At 64.3% G+C, this 16991-nt stretch overlaps 2 protein-coding genes across 5 annotated transcripts in view; both read right to left on the bottom strand.

Annotated features, from left to right (window-relative positions):
* The window catches only part of LOC117649192 (ras GTPase-activating protein raskol-like), a 119536-nt gene extending 111724 nt beyond the window's left edge, over positions 1-7812 (bottom strand). For all 4 annotated transcript variants that reach the window (XM_034391693.1, XM_034391695.1, XM_034391694.1 and 1 more), the window contains exons 1-3: positions 7644-7812; positions 4492-4968; positions 394-555 (exon numbers count right to left, since the gene is read on the bottom strand). In XM_034391693.1, the coding sequence (XP_034247584.1) occupies positions 394-555; positions 4492-4684 (355 nt within the window). In that variant the 5' untranslated portion in view covers positions 4685-4968; positions 7644-7812. The remainder of the gene's footprint in view (positions 1-393; positions 556-4491; positions 4969-7643) is intronic.
* A 5401-nt stretch (positions 7813-13213) lies between these two features.
* LOC117649561 (ras GTPase-activating protein raskol-like) overlaps positions 13214-16991 on the bottom strand; it is a 61127-nt gene continuing 57349 nt past the window's right edge. Inside the window, exons 2-4 of the mRNA XM_034392447.1 lie at positions 13806-13939; positions 13350-13385; positions 13214-13258 (exon numbers count right to left, since the gene is read on the bottom strand). Coding sequence (XP_034248338.1) covers positions 13214-13258; positions 13350-13385; positions 13806-13939 — 215 coding nt within the window. The remainder of the gene's footprint in view (positions 13259-13349; positions 13386-13805; positions 13940-16991) is intronic.

The following is a 16991-nucleotide window of genomic DNA, read 5'->3' as shown; positions in this document are numbered from 1 at the left end:
CCGCTTTCCGCGAGGATCAGCCTAGCCGGCCCGCCCGGTGACGTAATGATGACACATGGAGATAAGCCTCCACGGGGAGGTCTCCGTCTTGGCCGGAGAGCCCTACGCCCCGCCGCGGCCCGCGACGACGCCGCGACGCCGCGACGCTGCGCCACGCCCCTCGAGCCGCACCGTCGTGCAGCACTTGCGTCGGAAGTGCAGTGATAGAGGGTTTCCGGTGTCGCGGCTCGCAGGCCGCCGCGGCAATGGCTTTCCGGGACAAGCCTGGAGCCTAGGACCTGGAACCTGGATAACCTGGAAAACCTGGAACCTGGAGAACCTGGAACCTAGAGAACCTGGAACGTGGGGAACCTGGGACCTGGAGAACCTGGAACGAAAGCCCGCGCTGCTTACCTGACGTGTCCTCACTGTCACGCTGCTCCCTACTCTCTTTCTCCTGCTTCTTCTTGTCCTTCTTGTCCTGCTTCTGCCTCTTGGCGAAGGCCCCCATGTGCTCGGGGCCGAAGCCGCGCGGCAGCGACAAGGACGTGGAGGACGGACCGGGGCGGCACTCACCTGGAACACAAGGGGAGCGAGGGCGAGGGTTACTTGGAGTGCACTACACTGCATACACGGTGCACCTTGTGGCGGCATGAGGGCGCGCCCCCGGCACCTCGGGCGCCTGGAGCACCTCAAGCAGTGCCTTTTCTTGACCTCGCGCGCGTCAAGCGGCACGTCACACCGCCGCGCTGAAACGCTTCATTACCGGCCCGGATCACAAAGGACGGCAAGGACGACGGCGACGTGCGAGTCGGTGACGAGCCGGGCCGAACCGCCGATCTGGATCGGGGGGCCGCGCCCGCGGACGCCAAACGCGCCGACGGGGAGGTGTGGACCGCTAATTACAACCACACCCGCGACGCGCGCCGCCCGCCACGCCCCACCCCGCCCGGGCCTGAATGGGCCGTAATTGTCTTGTGATTGGGGCTGCTGGGTGGCGGGGTGGGGTGGGGCGGGGCGGGGTGGGGTGGGGTGGGGTGTCCAAAGGACACGCCAAGGAAAGGTCAGGCGCCCCGCGCGCCAACCCGACGCCGCGCGACGCCCGAAATATCACTCACACACCCGCAGACCGCGCGACGCGCGAGCCGCGGCAGGTCATCTTTCCTATGGTTCCAAACAACACGCGCACGCTCACACCCGGGCAGCAAAGCAGGCAGAGAGCAAAAACAGAGAAAGTGTCGAGAGAGAGGGAAGCGAAAATTGTGGAGGCCGCCGCTGCAGAGTGACTCTCTGTCTCTGTCGCACCCATGGGGTGAACGGCGGGCCCGCTGGGGTGCGAGAGAGACAGAGGCGCGCGCCGCCAATGTAAATAGCAGCGCGGCTGATGAGGGGACTAATACGCAACGGCCGGCCCGCCGCGGCGGACTGCCGCAGCGAACTGCCGCAGCCAACGGCCGCAACGCGAACGACGAGAACGTCGAGAACGAGGCGCTGACACGAGAACGAGAGCTGCGGCTGTGGCTGCGGGTGGTCCTGCAAGTCCTGCCGAGCCATTCAGAAGATCGGTTCGTCGCTCTGTCTCTCTCGCACCCTTACGGACAGCCCCGTGAGTGCGACAGAGACGGAGCGAGACTCTTCCGAATCGCTCGGCTGCACCGCCGCGACGCCGAGACTAACGAACGCCGCCTCCGAGATCGACGAGCAAGCCATCATGCCGATGCGAAATCAGACTACTAGTTCGGCGGCCGCCCACACCGTCGGACAGGCAGACAGACAGACGGACACTTCGCGAGTGCCCCAGAGATGGCACAGCGCGCGCTGTTTGCGTTGCCCATGCATAATTCATTCCGCGACCATTTTCTGATGAATGTTGCTCATTATGACACAACGATAATAATGTTAGTCGCCGCCCGATGGCCCGATGCGGACGGAAATTACAGCCCGCGGCTCGCAGGCCGCCCGCTCCGTTTCTCGGTTTCGCGCGGTTTCTCGCGGTTTCGCGCATAATTCGAACAACGGGAAGGCGGGTCGGACCAGTGCCGTAGAACCTCTTCAATAATGGATGCGGGGATTTTGCCGCGCGGCGCCCCACTGTGAAAACGGTGCGGGAGGAGCCCTCCCTCCACGCACGGTGTGGAGTCCTCGCGCGTGGAATCGTGGAAACGCCACGCGTCGTCCTACGACTTCGTCTTGGCGCACCTGTAGGTTGATTCCGAGAGTCATTTCCGTCGCTCTGTCTCTCTCGCACTCATGGGGCGCCCGTATGGGTGCGAGGGAGACAGCGCGACGAAAACGACTCTCGGAATCAGTCTGCTGCTGGGCGTGCTGGGCCTACAAATACGGCGACTCAATGGCGGCGTAGTAATGCCACGGCGGCGTGCGCGCGGTGCGCGGGGCGGGCCATTCACGGTGCTCGTTCAACCCATTCACTCATTCATTCGTGCATTCATTCATTCATTGAACCAGTCACTGGGCGCCGCGACCGGCCGGCCGCTCTGATTGGACGTGGGCCGTCGCGGTGGCCGCGCGCCCGCGCTGGACAAGGTCTCCTTGACCACTCCATTAGCGCGTTAATATTTTGGCACTCCTTGACGGCGGCGGCGGCGGCGCGGGCGCGGCGTCACCCGGCGAGTCAACACCACGCCGACGACGCGGCCCTCGGCCTGCCGGCTGGCCCTTCCTCCACGCGACGGCCGTATCCAAGTTATCGGGGCGCTCGCTTCCCGGACGTTCCCGGACGGCGTTGTTTAGCTGTGTGGCCACGCGGGCGGCCGGGCGCGCTGTCTCTCTCGCACCCCAATGGGACGCTGACTTGCCCCGCGAGTGCGAGCGGGACAGAGCGACGGCGGAATCGCTCTGCCAGCGTCACGCACATGCTAAGTGTCTTTACTTAGTCGCGGGCCGGCCGGCCGCTGCAGTGTGCCTGCAGTGCACCGTTGTCGTTTGGCATGGCGATGCATGGCGATGGCGACTAGCGCATTGGCACATTTGCATGGCGAAGGCTCCCATATGGGCGCAGGCCTGGCGCAGGTATCGGGGCACGACCACTCTGGCGACACACTGCGAAATGATCACCGCTTTATTTTCGGTCACACACACACACACACACATGCACGCGGTGGCTGGCAGGCCTGGTTTCTCCCACTGCCGCAGCACTGCCGCCGCGACGCCCCCCGGAATTCCAATCCCAGATGGAATTACATCAGACCGCTGCTGTGTGTGCGTGTGTGTGTGTGTGTGCATTTGTGTGTGTCTGTGTGCATTTGTGTGTGTGTGTGTGTGTGTGTGCGCGCGCGCGCGTGCGTGCCCTGGCAATGGCGATGCCGCCAGCGGATCGAAGCCACGCGGCGCCACGCCGCCAAACCGCCACGGGCCGCGGCAGCACTTGGCGACACGCGCACACACACACACACACACACACACACCACTGGAGGCGCTGCAGCGAGACACGTGGACGCGGAGACACTCACACACACGTGGGCACACCCACCGGAACGAGAACAAGACGCGAAGCGCCTGGATGCGCGCCGACATGAGCACGGCGGCGCCCATCTCGTGCGGGTGCGTTGTTAATGTTTGTTCGCGTGTGCGTGTGTGTGAGTGGGTTTGAGTGAGTGTGAGTGCGCAGCCCATATCGCCCTCGCCGCCATGCGCCGAAGCTCATCACCCTTAGTGTCCTGCCTTGTCCTCCTGCCGCCTCGGGCCGCGCCGCCCCGCGCCGCCCCGACCCGGACCCGTATTGTCGCCGCGCGATTACAAGTTGAGTATCTCCGCCACCCACCTGCCGACGGCACGAGACGACCACGACTTCACCGCGCAACATGGAGGACAAAAAAAACGGAAAACAAAACCCAGAGAATGAAACAGGATCCCGCGAACAGATTGCCTAGCTCCGCGTAGCTCTGGGTTGCAAAGAAGCGAGCAAAAACGCGGCAAAGAAACCACCGCCAACAGCGGCATCGCGAGTTGCCAAACTCGGCGCAGCGGCGAAGTGAAGGGGTTCGCCATGTACTACTCGGCGGCGTGCAGTGCGGGGGCGGAGCCTGACCGATCAGCCGTCAAAAGGCTTCTTAGCATAATGCGTCTCGTGATGAGACACGCACGCACTAACACACACACAGTCGCGCAGACACACAGACGGACACAGAGAGTCATCCATCTCCCTCCCACGGGCGGCAGGACGCGCTGCGCGCTGCAGCAGGGCGGGCAGGTTAGGGCAGGGCAGGGCGGGGCCGCCAGGCTGCCGCAGAATGCACAGGATGCTGGGTAAACGGACGATCGGCGGAAATTGTCGCCGCCAGTGAGTACACTGCCGCAAAACGTGGCTCTGCGGAGACGGCGCACAGTGGGCCGGAAAACCGGTGGAGGCGGCCAAAATTCAAGACGCGTTTTGAGCTCCAGAGTCGCTAAACAGGACTCGAACCGGACGTGTGACCCCGCCAATAGATTGCTCTCCGTACAAGGAATCCATTGGTGGGGTCACACGCTGGGTTTTAATTGACAACTACTTACTCCTCCTGGAGAAGAACCCCCCGACGCCGCTGGGGACGTGCGAGGTGCTCATGGACTGCTGCAGCGGCAGCATCTTGCCGCCCTCCTTGGCGTCCTTGGGCGCCACCATGCACGACGTGGACATGGAGGGCTGCAGGGACACTGCCTTCTGGCGTCGCATCATGGAGTTCCAGATGCGCCGGTTGCTCGACATGGTGGCGGTCTGGGTGGCGGTCGACGGCGAGGTGCAACGGGGCGCGGATGACGCTTCAGCGGCGACGCTTTTCCGGCGCGGTGACTTCCTCCATAACTCAGCCCGCTTTTCCCGTCGCCGTCACCGTCGGCGTCTCGGTGACACCCATCACTTCCCACGCCCACCTCGCGCTTCCTATTGTTCTGGCTCCCTCTTTCTCCCCTCCTCCTCCTCCTCGTCGTCGTCGTCGTTGTAGTCGACCAGCTTTCACGCCGTCGCGACGTGCATCGGTCACAGTCGTCGCCCTGCGAAAAGGAGCGCTTAATTTTTCATACCGCCCTTCCTTTTCCCCGTACGGTGCCCCTCCCCGCTCCCTCCCCGCTTGGGCGTGATCCTCGGGTATTGTCGCCAGCTTGTGCGGGCTTGGGTGGGTCACCGCGGCCGGTGCTAAGTAGCAGGAGCAGCAGGCTGGGCGGGGCCGCGCTGGACGACGCCGAGAAGCACACGCGGGTGGACGCACACGAACGCGCCGAGCAACGCCCCACTTCGGCCGACTCGCTCCACGGACTCGATTCATCGCCCGACTTATCGCATTGAACGCGGAGGGCAGGCTGGGTCACAGATATCCGCGCCCCGAGAGACAGCCAGCCAGCCAGCCAGCCAGCCAGCCTCAGCACCCACAGCCGCCAACCCGAGCAGAACGCGCGCCCGGCAGCACCAAGCAGGCCGTGGCGCGGATGGCCGTCCCGCGTCTCGTCTCCGCACGCGGCCGCGGCCGTCGAGGGGCTATTTTAGCACCTCGCGCGGTGCCGCGGTAGCTTCGCGCTTTGCGGCCACACCGCAACACCAAACACACGCACACACGCTCGCAGCTTTGCCGCGTGACAGCCGGAACGCCAAGCGCCGCGCCTTGGCAGGCACGGGCCGACACAACAAGTGTGTGTGTGTGTGTGTGTGTGTGTGTGTGTGTGTGTGTGTGTGTGTGTGTGTGCGTGCGCGCGCTTTCGAAATCATTGCCGGTGACGTGTGCAGTGCGGCGAGGTCCGCGTGTCCGGGCGTTCCCGGCCGCCTGCGAGCGCGACCCTCCCGCGCGACGCGCCTGCGTGGCGGGCTGGCCTAACCATTACCATTACCAGTACCATTAAGGGCCGTCAGTCCCCTTAAGCACACACAGCTGCTGCTGCCGCGCCCGCTTTGCTTGTCCAGCGCCGCCTCGCACTGAATGGCCGGCTCAACAGGTGGCGACCCCCCTCCCCTCCCTCTCACGCATTGTCCGGGGCGTATGACGGGCGTCTCTCCGCCCCTCTCGCCAATTATACATTGTAAAGCTGATAGCCGTGGTTGCAGCGCGGCGCAGCGCGGCGCCGAGACGGAGGGTACGGCCGGTACCGAGTGCACCGGGCGAGCGGCCGTAAAAGACAAAAGTGCGCCGCTTCGCGTCGATCCCGATCCGCCGTCGGCGTGGCCGCGTCGCCGCGTCGCCGTCCTGACGGTGCACCCCGTGACAGTGCACGCGGCACGCGGTGTCGGTTTCCCAATCGGAGAGACAATGGCCCGTCTGCCTTCATATGCGCGTCGACGTTTGCGAAAGCCCACCGAGCCAATACGGCGGTAGAGCCAGCCCGGCCACTAACTAGGCGGACCTTTGGCGAACAATGCGACCTCCTTGGCGGCCAGCACGAAGGCGGCGGCGCCGCGGTGTTCCGAGCCTGCCGCGCGGCCGCGCCACGGCCGTTTTCGCGAGTGATGCTACTGTACACTGTGAGCCGCGAGACCGAACCGAAGGTGTTTCCCGATTGGCGATGACGCCATAAGCTGCTGCACTTGTCCGGTTTGTTTGTTATGCTGCCGCGATGCTGCCGCCCTTGAGGCGGCGCGCGAGGGAGGCCCGCCGCGACCGCCAGCGCCAAGTCCAGCGCGCCCTCCTCGGCGTGCCTCGGCGTGCCCGTGGAGGCCGTCCTGGCCGCCCCGCTGCCCCGCGAGGCCGAGGGCCGTCCACAGTGGGCCAGAAGACCGGTGGAGGCGGCCGAAATTCCAGACGCGTTTTGGGCTCCAGAGTCGCTAAATGGGACTGGAACCGAACGTGTGACCCCACCAATGGATTGCTCTGCGAACGAGGAATCCGGTGGTGGGGTCACACGTTCGGTTGGAGCCCTGTTTAGCGACTCTAGAGATCAAAAGGCGTCTAGAATTTTTGCCCACCTTCATCGGTCTTCTGGCCCACTGTGCCCATCCCCAGGGCCATCCCGAGGGCCAACGTGGCGCGGCAACACGGCCAGCGCATTCAATCACGGCCTTCTTCTTGTTTTCGTTTTCGTTGCTTCGTTTTTTGCCGCTCTTTGGCCGCGCCAGTGTGCGAACCTCCGGAGCCGGCTTCCCGCGCACGCCGCGCGCCGCACCGGGCCTGCCTAATCGCGGGGCATTTAGCGAGGAGCATAACGAGCGGCGGTCATGCCTGCACTGGCCGTCTCTCTCGCACGCCCACTGCACGGCGAGCGGTGCGAGAGAGACAGCGCGACGACGGGCTGCATTGGCGACGACGGGCTGCATTGGCCGCCGCGGGCGTCATCGTCATCGTCATCCTCCTCGCGGGTCCGGCCGGCGAGTTATCAGATAAGATCCGCGGCGAAACAACGCGGGCCTGGCGGCCTAGCCTCTCGCGGGGACGCGCGTTGCAGTCGGCTTGACTGGCGGCGTATTTTTTTCTGCTTCCGCTTGCGCGCGGCCACGCCCCGCCAGCTGCATGAGCGGCTTCTCCTTGAACTCGACCGCCCCGCCGCAGCCTGCAGCCTGCCGCCGCTGCTCGAGAACGCCCAGTACGCCCAGTACGCCCTCGCTGCGTCCCGCTGCGTCTCGCCGGCCAGACGGAGGGCGACATCCGAGCCTCGTGGGCTATCCCTCGGGGAGGAGAGGGGAGGGGCACCGTAGGGGGAATATCCTCGTCTGGACCACTTCAAATCTCGAGACGTCCGTCACGCACTTTGTATCACTGCAGGGTCACCAACGCGGGCCGGCCGTCGGCGGCCTGGCACACGCGCACACACGCGCACACACACGTACACACGGCACGACGGCGGTTCGCGGACACACGCACACAAACGCGGGCACGGAACGCGCGGCTCAAACTCGCGGCTACCACGATCGCACCGAGACTGAGCGGCTGACTGGGCGTCACGGCATGGCGGGCCTGGCGGGGCCTGGCGGCTCGGGCCGGCCGCGACGTCAACACGGCCATGCTGCGCGAGGGAGGGGGGGGGCGCGGCGGGGCGCGGCGGGGCGCCAGAGGCGCGGTGCGGGTGGGTCGGCGGCGGGGCGATGGGGAGATCCCATGCGTGGCCCCGGCCCCCCCGGTCCGAGGTGGGTGACGCGCCGCTGGCCGCTGAGACTGAGACTGAGGAGGACAACCCGTCCGTCCCGTCCGGCTGCCCGCCCCGACCTCAGCCAATCAAAGGGGCGGCAGAGACACGCCCGCATCGAGTTGCAGGCCAACAAAGAGTGCCTGGTCATGTCGTCGCGCTGGGAGTATGAGAAACCCAGAGGAGCTGCAGACCGACTCCGGTACCGTTTCATCGCCCTGTGTCTGTCGCGTCGCTCTCTGGCCGCGTCCCGCGGGGGTGGCGAGAGAGACAGACAGCGCGACGCGAGACAGCTGCGGCCCCACCGTATCAGCCGCCCCGCTATCACGTCCTCGTCCTCGACTCGAATGGAGGCGACTCAGGAGGCGTTCCCACGACGCGGTGCTCGTGCCGCGGCAACCGGGGCCGGGCGGCCAGGATCCCACACAAGCAAATTCCGGTACCGTCGGTGCGCGCGCTGTGCGCTGCGGCCTGCGCACAGTGGGCCAGAAGACCGGTGGAGGCGGCCAAAACTCTACACGCGTTTCAGCTTCAGCGTCGCTAAATAGTACTCGAACCGAGCGTGTGACCCCACCAATGGATTCCTCGTTCGGAGAGCAATCCATTGGTGGGGTCACACGTTCGGTTCGAGTCCCATTTAGCGACTCTGGAGCTCAAAACGCGTCGAGGTTTTTGGCTCCACCGGTCTTCTGGCCCACTGTGCTGCGGGTGCCTCGTGCCTCGTACCTGTATGGCGAACGTCCGAGCTCCGAGCGCCAAGGTCAAACCGGCCGTGACCGCGGCAGACCCGAGTCGACCGGGCCGTGGCGAGCCGGTCCGGCCTCCCTTAACGCGCTGCGGTCCGCAGCATCCTGGCGGACTCGGACGCGGGCCGCGTGGGTGCAGCCAGATTGATAATGCCCTCGAGCGAGGAGCGCAGCGCACGGCGTTCGCCAAAAATAAAGCGGCGCGGCGACGACCCGGCCGGCCCGGCCATCCGCGGAGGGAACGCCCGGCAGCAAGCAGACTACTGATTCCGAGAGTCGTTTTCGTCGCTCTGCCTCCCTCGCACCCACAAGGGACGCCCCGTGAGTGCGGCAGAGACAGCGCGACGGAAACGACTCTCGGAATCCGTCTCCAGAGGGCCGCCATTTATTCCCATTTCCCGGCGCGAAAACGAGCGGCCATTAGGACGCCGTCCTGAGAATGGAAATTGCAAACAGCTTTCTTCTGATGGGCGCCGCGGAAAGTGAGAGGCGGTGCAGCAGGGACTGCGGGGCATTCCAGTCCCGCCAGTGCAGGTGCAAGGCGAGAGCGCGCTCGCCTCCAGTCCCTGCAGTCCGTCATCGCGAATGAGCGATTCACATCATTGTTGGTCGTAACGCCGCGATGACATGACGCGTCCCTCCAGTGCCTCTCAGCGAAAGTCTCGTTGCGAGTGTTCCACGAAGGACGCGATGCACAGCGGACGCAACTGCATCCATCCAGTGGAGCCAGTGCCTCGGAAACAGTCTTAATTTCCCACTTGTTGATTTTGAACAACGTTGCGGCGTTCCCGGACGCGCTTTGCCAATCACACACCGGAGGCAGGCCATGAAAGCCGACGGGCCGAACACCACACTTCATCTTCCTTCCCCATTAATCGGTCAAACTGACCAGGCCGCTTATCTGCGCCGCCATCCCGGGCGCTGACGGACGACGCGACGCCGGGACTCGCTTGTTTTGATCGCGAAATTTGTCATCCGCGGGGCGGCGAGTGGGCCGGCCGCGACGCGCGACAACTGCAGTGGGATTGCTGCTGCCGGTGCCCCGGCCGGCCGGCCACGCCGCGCGCCTAGAAGACGGCCAGAAAGCTCCATCGCGCAGCAGGACCCCCTCAACTGCACGCCGATGCAGGGCAGCCACGCCACCGCGCGCACGGCCGTGCTGCAGACTGATTCCGAGAGTCGTTTCCATCGCTCTGTCTCTCTCGCACCTGTGGGGACCCCCCACGAGTGTGTGAGACACAGAGCGACGAAAACGACTCTCGGAATCAGTCTGCTGGTCGTGCCAGAGCGTGATGAAAGACTCCGCATTGAGACACACGACGCGACGCGGGCGCCACGCCGTGCTAACGCCGTGCCGTGCTAACGCCGTGCCGGCCCACGCGGCAGTGCACTGCAGTGCTGCCAACTCGGTGCACGCCACTGCCAGCCACTGCGGGCAGGCCACGCGGTACCAACCTAACGGAGATAGATACGCGGGGGACGCGCCACCGGGCCGCGCCGCCGCGCCACGATGCGACGCCTGCGACGCCCACCGCCCCGGTCCCGGTCCCGGGTTCGATGCCCGCCGGGGTGGTGGTCGGGTCGTGGCGTGCGAAAAACAAGTCAATCGTGTTTTCAGGCAGAAAAGAAAAATATTTCGAAAGGGGTATTAGAAGGAGGAAAACATGGTCCTCCTGTGGACTACCAATACCGAGAACAATACCAATCCACCCAGGCCGAAAAGAAAAATATCACCAACTACCAATGGTCTACCAACCCCTCCAAGTTACGGATGTGAAGCCAACCCAAGATGAACCGAGCTGTGAGTGAGTTGAATTCATTTTAAGCTCCATTTTAGGCAGCCTTGACTTTTGTCTACGGCTCCAAAAGGGACTCTGTTTCTGTGCCGCTGCCCCTCCCTCCCTCGGCCTGCAGTGCTCCATTTGTCCGCAGTCCGGCGCTTGCTAATACGATACGGCAAATCCCGAGTCTGGCTTCGGATCAGGGAGGAGATGGATGGCGGGGCGTGGACCCTGTGTGTGTGTGTGTGGGGGGGGGGGGGGCGTGCGTGTGTCTCTGTGCGCGCGTAGTGTGTGCGTGCCTGTCCGGGTCAATACCCCGCGAACACAATGGGCAGAGAGAGAGAGCTTCCTCCGATTCGACTTACGCATCCCCGCCGCGGCCACGCCGTGGGAGACACCCTCACCTTCCTCAATAAGTCATTCAGTCATTCACGATTAACCGCCACCGCCTTTTCTTTCCTTCCTCCTCCGCAAAAGAGAGGGAATCCCGTGTAGAAGCTAATTGGTCCAATTAAATTATTTTTTTCTTCGAGTCTCTAACTCTAAATTCCGCCAGCGACCCGTCTCTGCGTTTGTCATGGAGAGGACGGCGGCGCGTGATCGGCACGCGCGTGCGGCACCGTTACGGCCGAGTCGCGTGACCGGCGGTAACGAGGCACGGCACGGCACGGCACGGCATGGCACGCGCCGGACACGTGACGGGCACGGCAATCCGGACGTCTATTTCGTTCCGCGAATCCCACTCCTCCACTCCCTCTCTTCTCCTCTCGTCGATCCGATCCGATTCCCAGTCGCACGTGGTCGCGTTGACTAAACACGGCGACGGCGACGTGGTCTACACCGTCGCAAACATTTCGGGCAACAATTTGTTTGGGGGTAGAAAAATTGTGAACACTACACGACTGCAGCGAAGGAACGACAGTGAAAGAAGCCACTGGCTGTTGGTGGAAGTCACGTCGCTTCATGATCTCTCCCAGCGCCGTGCGGTAGGCAACCCATCCGACGCTGCTTCGCGCGTGCTGCGGCGCGGCGCGGCGAGCGGGGCAGCGCCGCAGACGAGTGGCGCGCTCTGGGCGGCGAGCAGCGGCAACAGCGACTGCGGATACTCCGCGCCGTCTGAGGGGCCGAGCGGCCGCGCGCGGGGTATCTCCGTCCGAGTCTCCGAGAGACACTCACCTGTGGGGCTGTTGATGGAGGCCAGCTCGGGGTTCTGCGCGCTGCTGATGGACAGGTTGCTGACGCCGCCTCCGCCATCCTCGTCCTCCTCCACGAGCGTGGGCGGCGGCTGCAGCTCGTAGCCCCAGCGCTGGCGGAACGCCTTGACGCCGCCGTCCAGGCGCACGCGGGGCAGGTCCACGAACAGGGCGTCGCCGACCTGGCGGAAGGGCGCAGAGTTAGGGTTCAGAGCTCAAACACGTGGTCTAAACAAAGGAAGAAACAACCAAAAATGAATCTTGACGACATGCACACTAAAAGCGGCACGTGCCGTGGGGTCGCACACGTTAACCTCGCACTACGCCAGGTGCTGGCCGGGCCGCCACCTGTCCTCTGCAGCTGCCCCCCCCCCTTTCCTCCCCAACCAGTCCGCAGGTGCCGCCTCCCCCAATTGCCCCCAGCTGCCCCCGACGGCCGTCGTCCGTCGTCGCTGCGGTGAGCCGCGGAGCCGCGGAGCCCCGCCGGCCCCGCGTGCCAGCGTAATAGCTGCTGCGGCGACACTCGCGGCCTGCCTGCACACTGGTTCCGAGAGTCACTCTGTCTCTCTCGCACCTCTGCGGAACGCTCCAAGAGTGCGAGAGAGACAGAGCGACGAAAACGACCCTCGGAATGGGTCTACTGGCCTGCATGGCCCCTGGCCGCGCCCCGCCGCTACACGCTGACCCTGCTTGGCCTCATCACCGCATAGCGGCCTGCCTGCTGCGCCGCGCGCCGCCAGGCGAGTATTAACATGACCCGACGATCACCGGGACCATGCACTGCCGGCAGGCTGCCGCGGGGCGCGAGGCGCGTCACTGCCCCGCCACATGTCACTGTCGGCGGTTCGAAACCCCGCGGCGGCGAAAGCTTTTTTGCCGGCGCCGCTTCGGCTTCCGCTTTCCTTTTGTCTCTGACGGACGGCAGTCGGTACCGTCCGTCGGTATCGCACGCAGCGATCGGACAAAGACGGACAAAGACGATGCGCGAGCCTCGGACCGCCCCGCCGGCCGGCTGCGCACTGCGCCCCTGCGGTCACGTGATCCACTCCACTTTCCCGCGATCGCGGTGCAAAAGATTGTGCAAATGATTGTGCAAATGACGGCGCGGCTGACACGCACTGCAAGGAGAGCGAACGGCCGACCCGCGCGGCCGGCCGGCCTGACTGATTCGGAGCGTCGTTCTCGTCGCTCCGTCTCTCTCGCACCTACACGGGACGCCCCATGAGTGCGAGAGAGACGGAGCGACGACAGTGACTCTCGGAATCGGTCCGCAGCCGGACGGCCAGTCGCACGGTCAATTGAGATAGGAATAAGGGCGAGGCGAGCCGGCGGATTGGTTTCGCGCCCAGCCGATGTTATTGAAAAGAAAGATGAAAAGAAAGGAAAACTTTTACAAAGCGAACAAATTGCATTCCTACACACTTAGAAAATAACTAAAACGCAGCGACAGCAAAAACTCGGTAAACAAAATCAGCTACAAAAACTTGCTGTTCAAACAAACACTAAGACGGCCAACAAACTAGAAAGACAAAACCAGGTACACAAAATTAAGGTTCTGGCGGGATGCATCGAAACACGGGCACAGCACGAGAGTCCAACGCTCCACTCACCTTCTCCCTGCGTCCCACGGGAGTCCAGGGCAGGACCTAGCGCAGCGTGAAAAAGGACAGGGTTAGTAGAAGCGTTAAGTCGAAGGCAGCGAGTGGAACGAGTGTGTGAGAGAGAAAGAATGAGAAACAGAGTTTGTCTGATTCCGAGGGTCCTTGTCGTCGCTCTGTCTCTCTCGCACCTATTGGGGACGCCACATGAGTGCGAGAGAGACAGGGCGACGACAGCGACTCTCTGAATCAGTCCACAGACCGAGCGCCTGCGAATCGTCGGGTAGGCCAACCCGCAGCACAGGCCAGTGCCGCGGGCCCGCCTACCGCCACGGCGTGCATACCATTACCATTACGGGCTAGACCACAACTGAATCGTATGCCATTTCGGACCCGACGCCGTCTAGGCAGTCGGTTCATCCCCTCGTCAATTGAACCACCCCCTCTAGACTTTTGAAGTGTACTCACCGCGAGCTCCTCGCTGCGGTAGGCCGTGAGGGTCTGCTCGTCCTGGAGCAGCACGCAGAAGTGCGGCTCCCACGCGCCGACGCCGCCCTCGCGGACGGCTCTGGCGGGCCGCGGACCCGTCTGCAGCTGGCACTCTGCAACGACAAGAAGGACAAGGGCGTCAACAAGGCGGTTACGGGCAGCGGTGCTGCGTTTTTGTCGCTCTGTCCCTCTCGCTCTCATGGGGCGTCCCGTGTAGGAGCGAGAGAGACAGCGGGGTGCTCCACTTGCATGGCAGCCAATTGAGCGGCCACATTCTCGGACACCGAGAGGCACCGAGGCCGCGACCGAGGCGGTAGTGGAGCGCGTCCAGCTCATTCAGCCCTTTCACTGTCACGGCCGCACTCGCGGACTCGCCCCACATCCCCCTCCCCTCCCCCACCCCTCCCCCTCCCCCGCGGCAAGCAGGGCCACGCCCGGCCACGCCCATGCCTATGCGCCGCGCCGCCGCGCTGGGCCGCTGGGCCGCTGGGCGCGCGGTCGCCTCGCTAACCTAGAAGCCCACATATCGATGTCCCGGGCGGGTTCCAGTCCCCCGCCGCTCCGGCCGCTCCAGCCGGCCGGCCTGCCCACTGGAGCCTCTCCAGAGGGATGCAGGAAGACGGACCCGGCGGGCAGGCAACACGGTGGCACCGCGCGGGGCGCGCCCAGTGCCCAGCGCCCAGCCCATGGCGTGCCACCGGTGCACCGCCCCGGGCCGCCGATGCAAAACCGACAAAGGGAAAGAGAAAGTGAATAGAAAAATAAACGTCGTCCTTCTCACTCCACCCTGCCCAGGTCGGCTCGCGCCCGCTCGCCAATTTTATTTATTTTTTTCCTCTCCGGCAGAACACATTGCTGCAACTCTCTGCGGACTGCGGCTGGCGAATGGATTTGAAATGCCGGCGATCCACTGCAAGCGGAGTCGGGCTGACCTCACCCCGACACACCACACGTTGCGCACGACGCAGCGGGCTGATTCCGAGAGTCGTTTTCGTCGCGCTGTCTCTCTCGCACTCATGGGACGTCCCGGGTAGGTGCGAGAGAGACAGCGCGACGAAAACAGTTCTCCGTCTGCAGGGCACTTGGCGCGGCGCAACCCGAGAATGACGAGAAAACGCAGCGATCTGCAGACGTGCCTCGGCCGCCGAGGCAGCTGCTGGATGGATACTGCGTACCACAGAAACCGATGGAAACGACACGGGAAAACGGGAACCGTATGTTGTTATCATAGTAACGGGAGGCGCGTGGCCGCGGCGGCGAGGCCCAGCCGGCCCGGCCCAGCGCGCGGACGGCTGGAGGCCGGCAGGCATCAGCCAGCGAGGACGAGGTTAAATAACGTCCAGGACGCGACGCGACGCTCCACCGTTATGGCCTTTCGGCTTGCCTTTCGGCCGATGTCGCCGTCGCCGTCGGTCGCCTGTTCCGTTGTTCGGCGACCTGGCGGCATCCCGGCCCGCGCGTCTGGTTCCGGGGCTTCCGGTCGGGCGGCACGGTGACGCGTGGCGCCGGGCCAGGCCGGGCCTCTTCGTAACGCCCTAATGCCACAGTGGGGCACCGGACCGGCGCTATGGGGTGGTGTCCCAAAGGTGGCGGTCCTTAATTGTCCTCCCTCGTTCTTAATTCCCCAATCGTTGCCGTCCAAGTTTCCTTCGTCGTTCTCCTCAATATTCCGGGGGTCGTGACCTCCCTGACCCCACCTTTTGCCACTCCATGGAGTGGTGGCAGCACCGAAACGGAGGCTAAAAAAAACCTTATCGCTGACGTGAAGGCAGATGATCGGCAGGAACGTGAGTTCGGCCCCGCGAGAACGGGTGGCTCCATTTCCCACGCACCTGCACGCGTGTTCCTGGTAGTGCTCCTGGTGGCGGGCTTGGCGAGGATCGCGACGTACGCCGCATACTTTACGGTGGAGTGGCAGCGGCCGCGAGCGGCTCGAGGCCGGGGCGGGGTGGGTGGCATAATCCCGCCGTCAGAGAATATCGAATCGGACAGCAAAGCCGCGGATGCAAAGTTCATGCAAACAGCGTGCGGCAATATCTGTGCCCGTCTCAGTGTCTTAGTGTCTTAGTGTGTGTCTGCGTGTCTGTGTTTTTGTGTGTTTCTCTCTCTCTCTCTCTCTCTCTCTCTCTCTCTCTCTCTCTCTCTCTCTCTCTCTCTCTCTCTCTCTCTCTCTCTCTCTCTCTCTCTCCTCTGTGAGTGTGAGTGAGTGTCTCTCTCTGTGTGTGTGTGTGTGTCTGTGCGCGCGCGCGCGCGATGCCACATGGCGCACTGCGACGGCCACGTGACACGTCGCCACGCCCCAGGCCGGCGCGGCATTTCGTAATGAACCGTTTTGCGCGGCGCGTGCCCTGAGCCGTGCCGTGCCGAAGCAGTGCCCCGGAGTGGAGCCTAGCGTGCGGCACGCCCGTGACACCGACGTAACCTGCCGCCCCCGCCAAGCCCGCCCAGCCTGCCAGGAGCGACAGACAAAGTCACGCCAAACGCACACAGCGCGATAAGCGTGCCGCCAGCTCGCTGCGCCACACCGTCAAAGAGCGCCTACATCCGCGACAGGCTGTCGAACGCAGACCGCGCGCCGCCAGGGCCGCCGCCGTGGGCAGCACGTCGCCGATGAGGAGGATGAGAGGACGAAAAACAAAGCGACACGCACGCGACGGAGAAAGTGTCAAGGCAGTGTGGGGGCGGGCACTGCTTCCGGTGGGCCAGGTGCGCACGCCGCCGTGGCCAGGACCCAGGACCCAGGACCCAGGACCCAGGACCCAGGACCCAGGACCCAGGACCCAGGACCCAGGACCCAGGACCCAGGACCCAGGACCCAGGACCCAGGACCCAGGACCCAGGACCCAGGACCCAGGACCCAGGACCCAGGACCCAGGACCCAGGACCCAGGACCCAGGACCCAGGACCCAGGACCCAGGACCCAGGACCCAGGACCCAGGACCCAGGACCCAGGACCCAGGACCCAGGACCCAGGTGGGCGTGCCGCATCCCCCGGCTAGGCCGGCCGAACGATCCAGGAACGTCGCTTTGTCTCCCTCTTTCTGTCTCAACGGGCTCCCCGTAAAGGTGCGAGAGAGACGGAGCGACCGACCGCCCTTCTGAAACACACGGCGGTCCGCCACCTTGGCGCATGTCGCCACCATTAGTGCCTCCGCGGCCATCAGA

Source organism: Thrips palmi, unplaced genomic scaffold (assembly GCF_012932325.1).
Source record: "Thrips palmi isolate BJ-2018 unplaced genomic scaffold, TpBJ-2018v1 HiC_scaffold_4, whole genome shotgun sequence".
Taxonomy (NCBI): Eukaryota; Metazoa; Arthropoda; class Insecta; order Thysanoptera; family Thripidae; genus Thrips; species Thrips palmi.
Note: the sequence above shows the minus strand (reverse complement) of the source record. Positions and strands in the feature narration are given on the sequence as shown.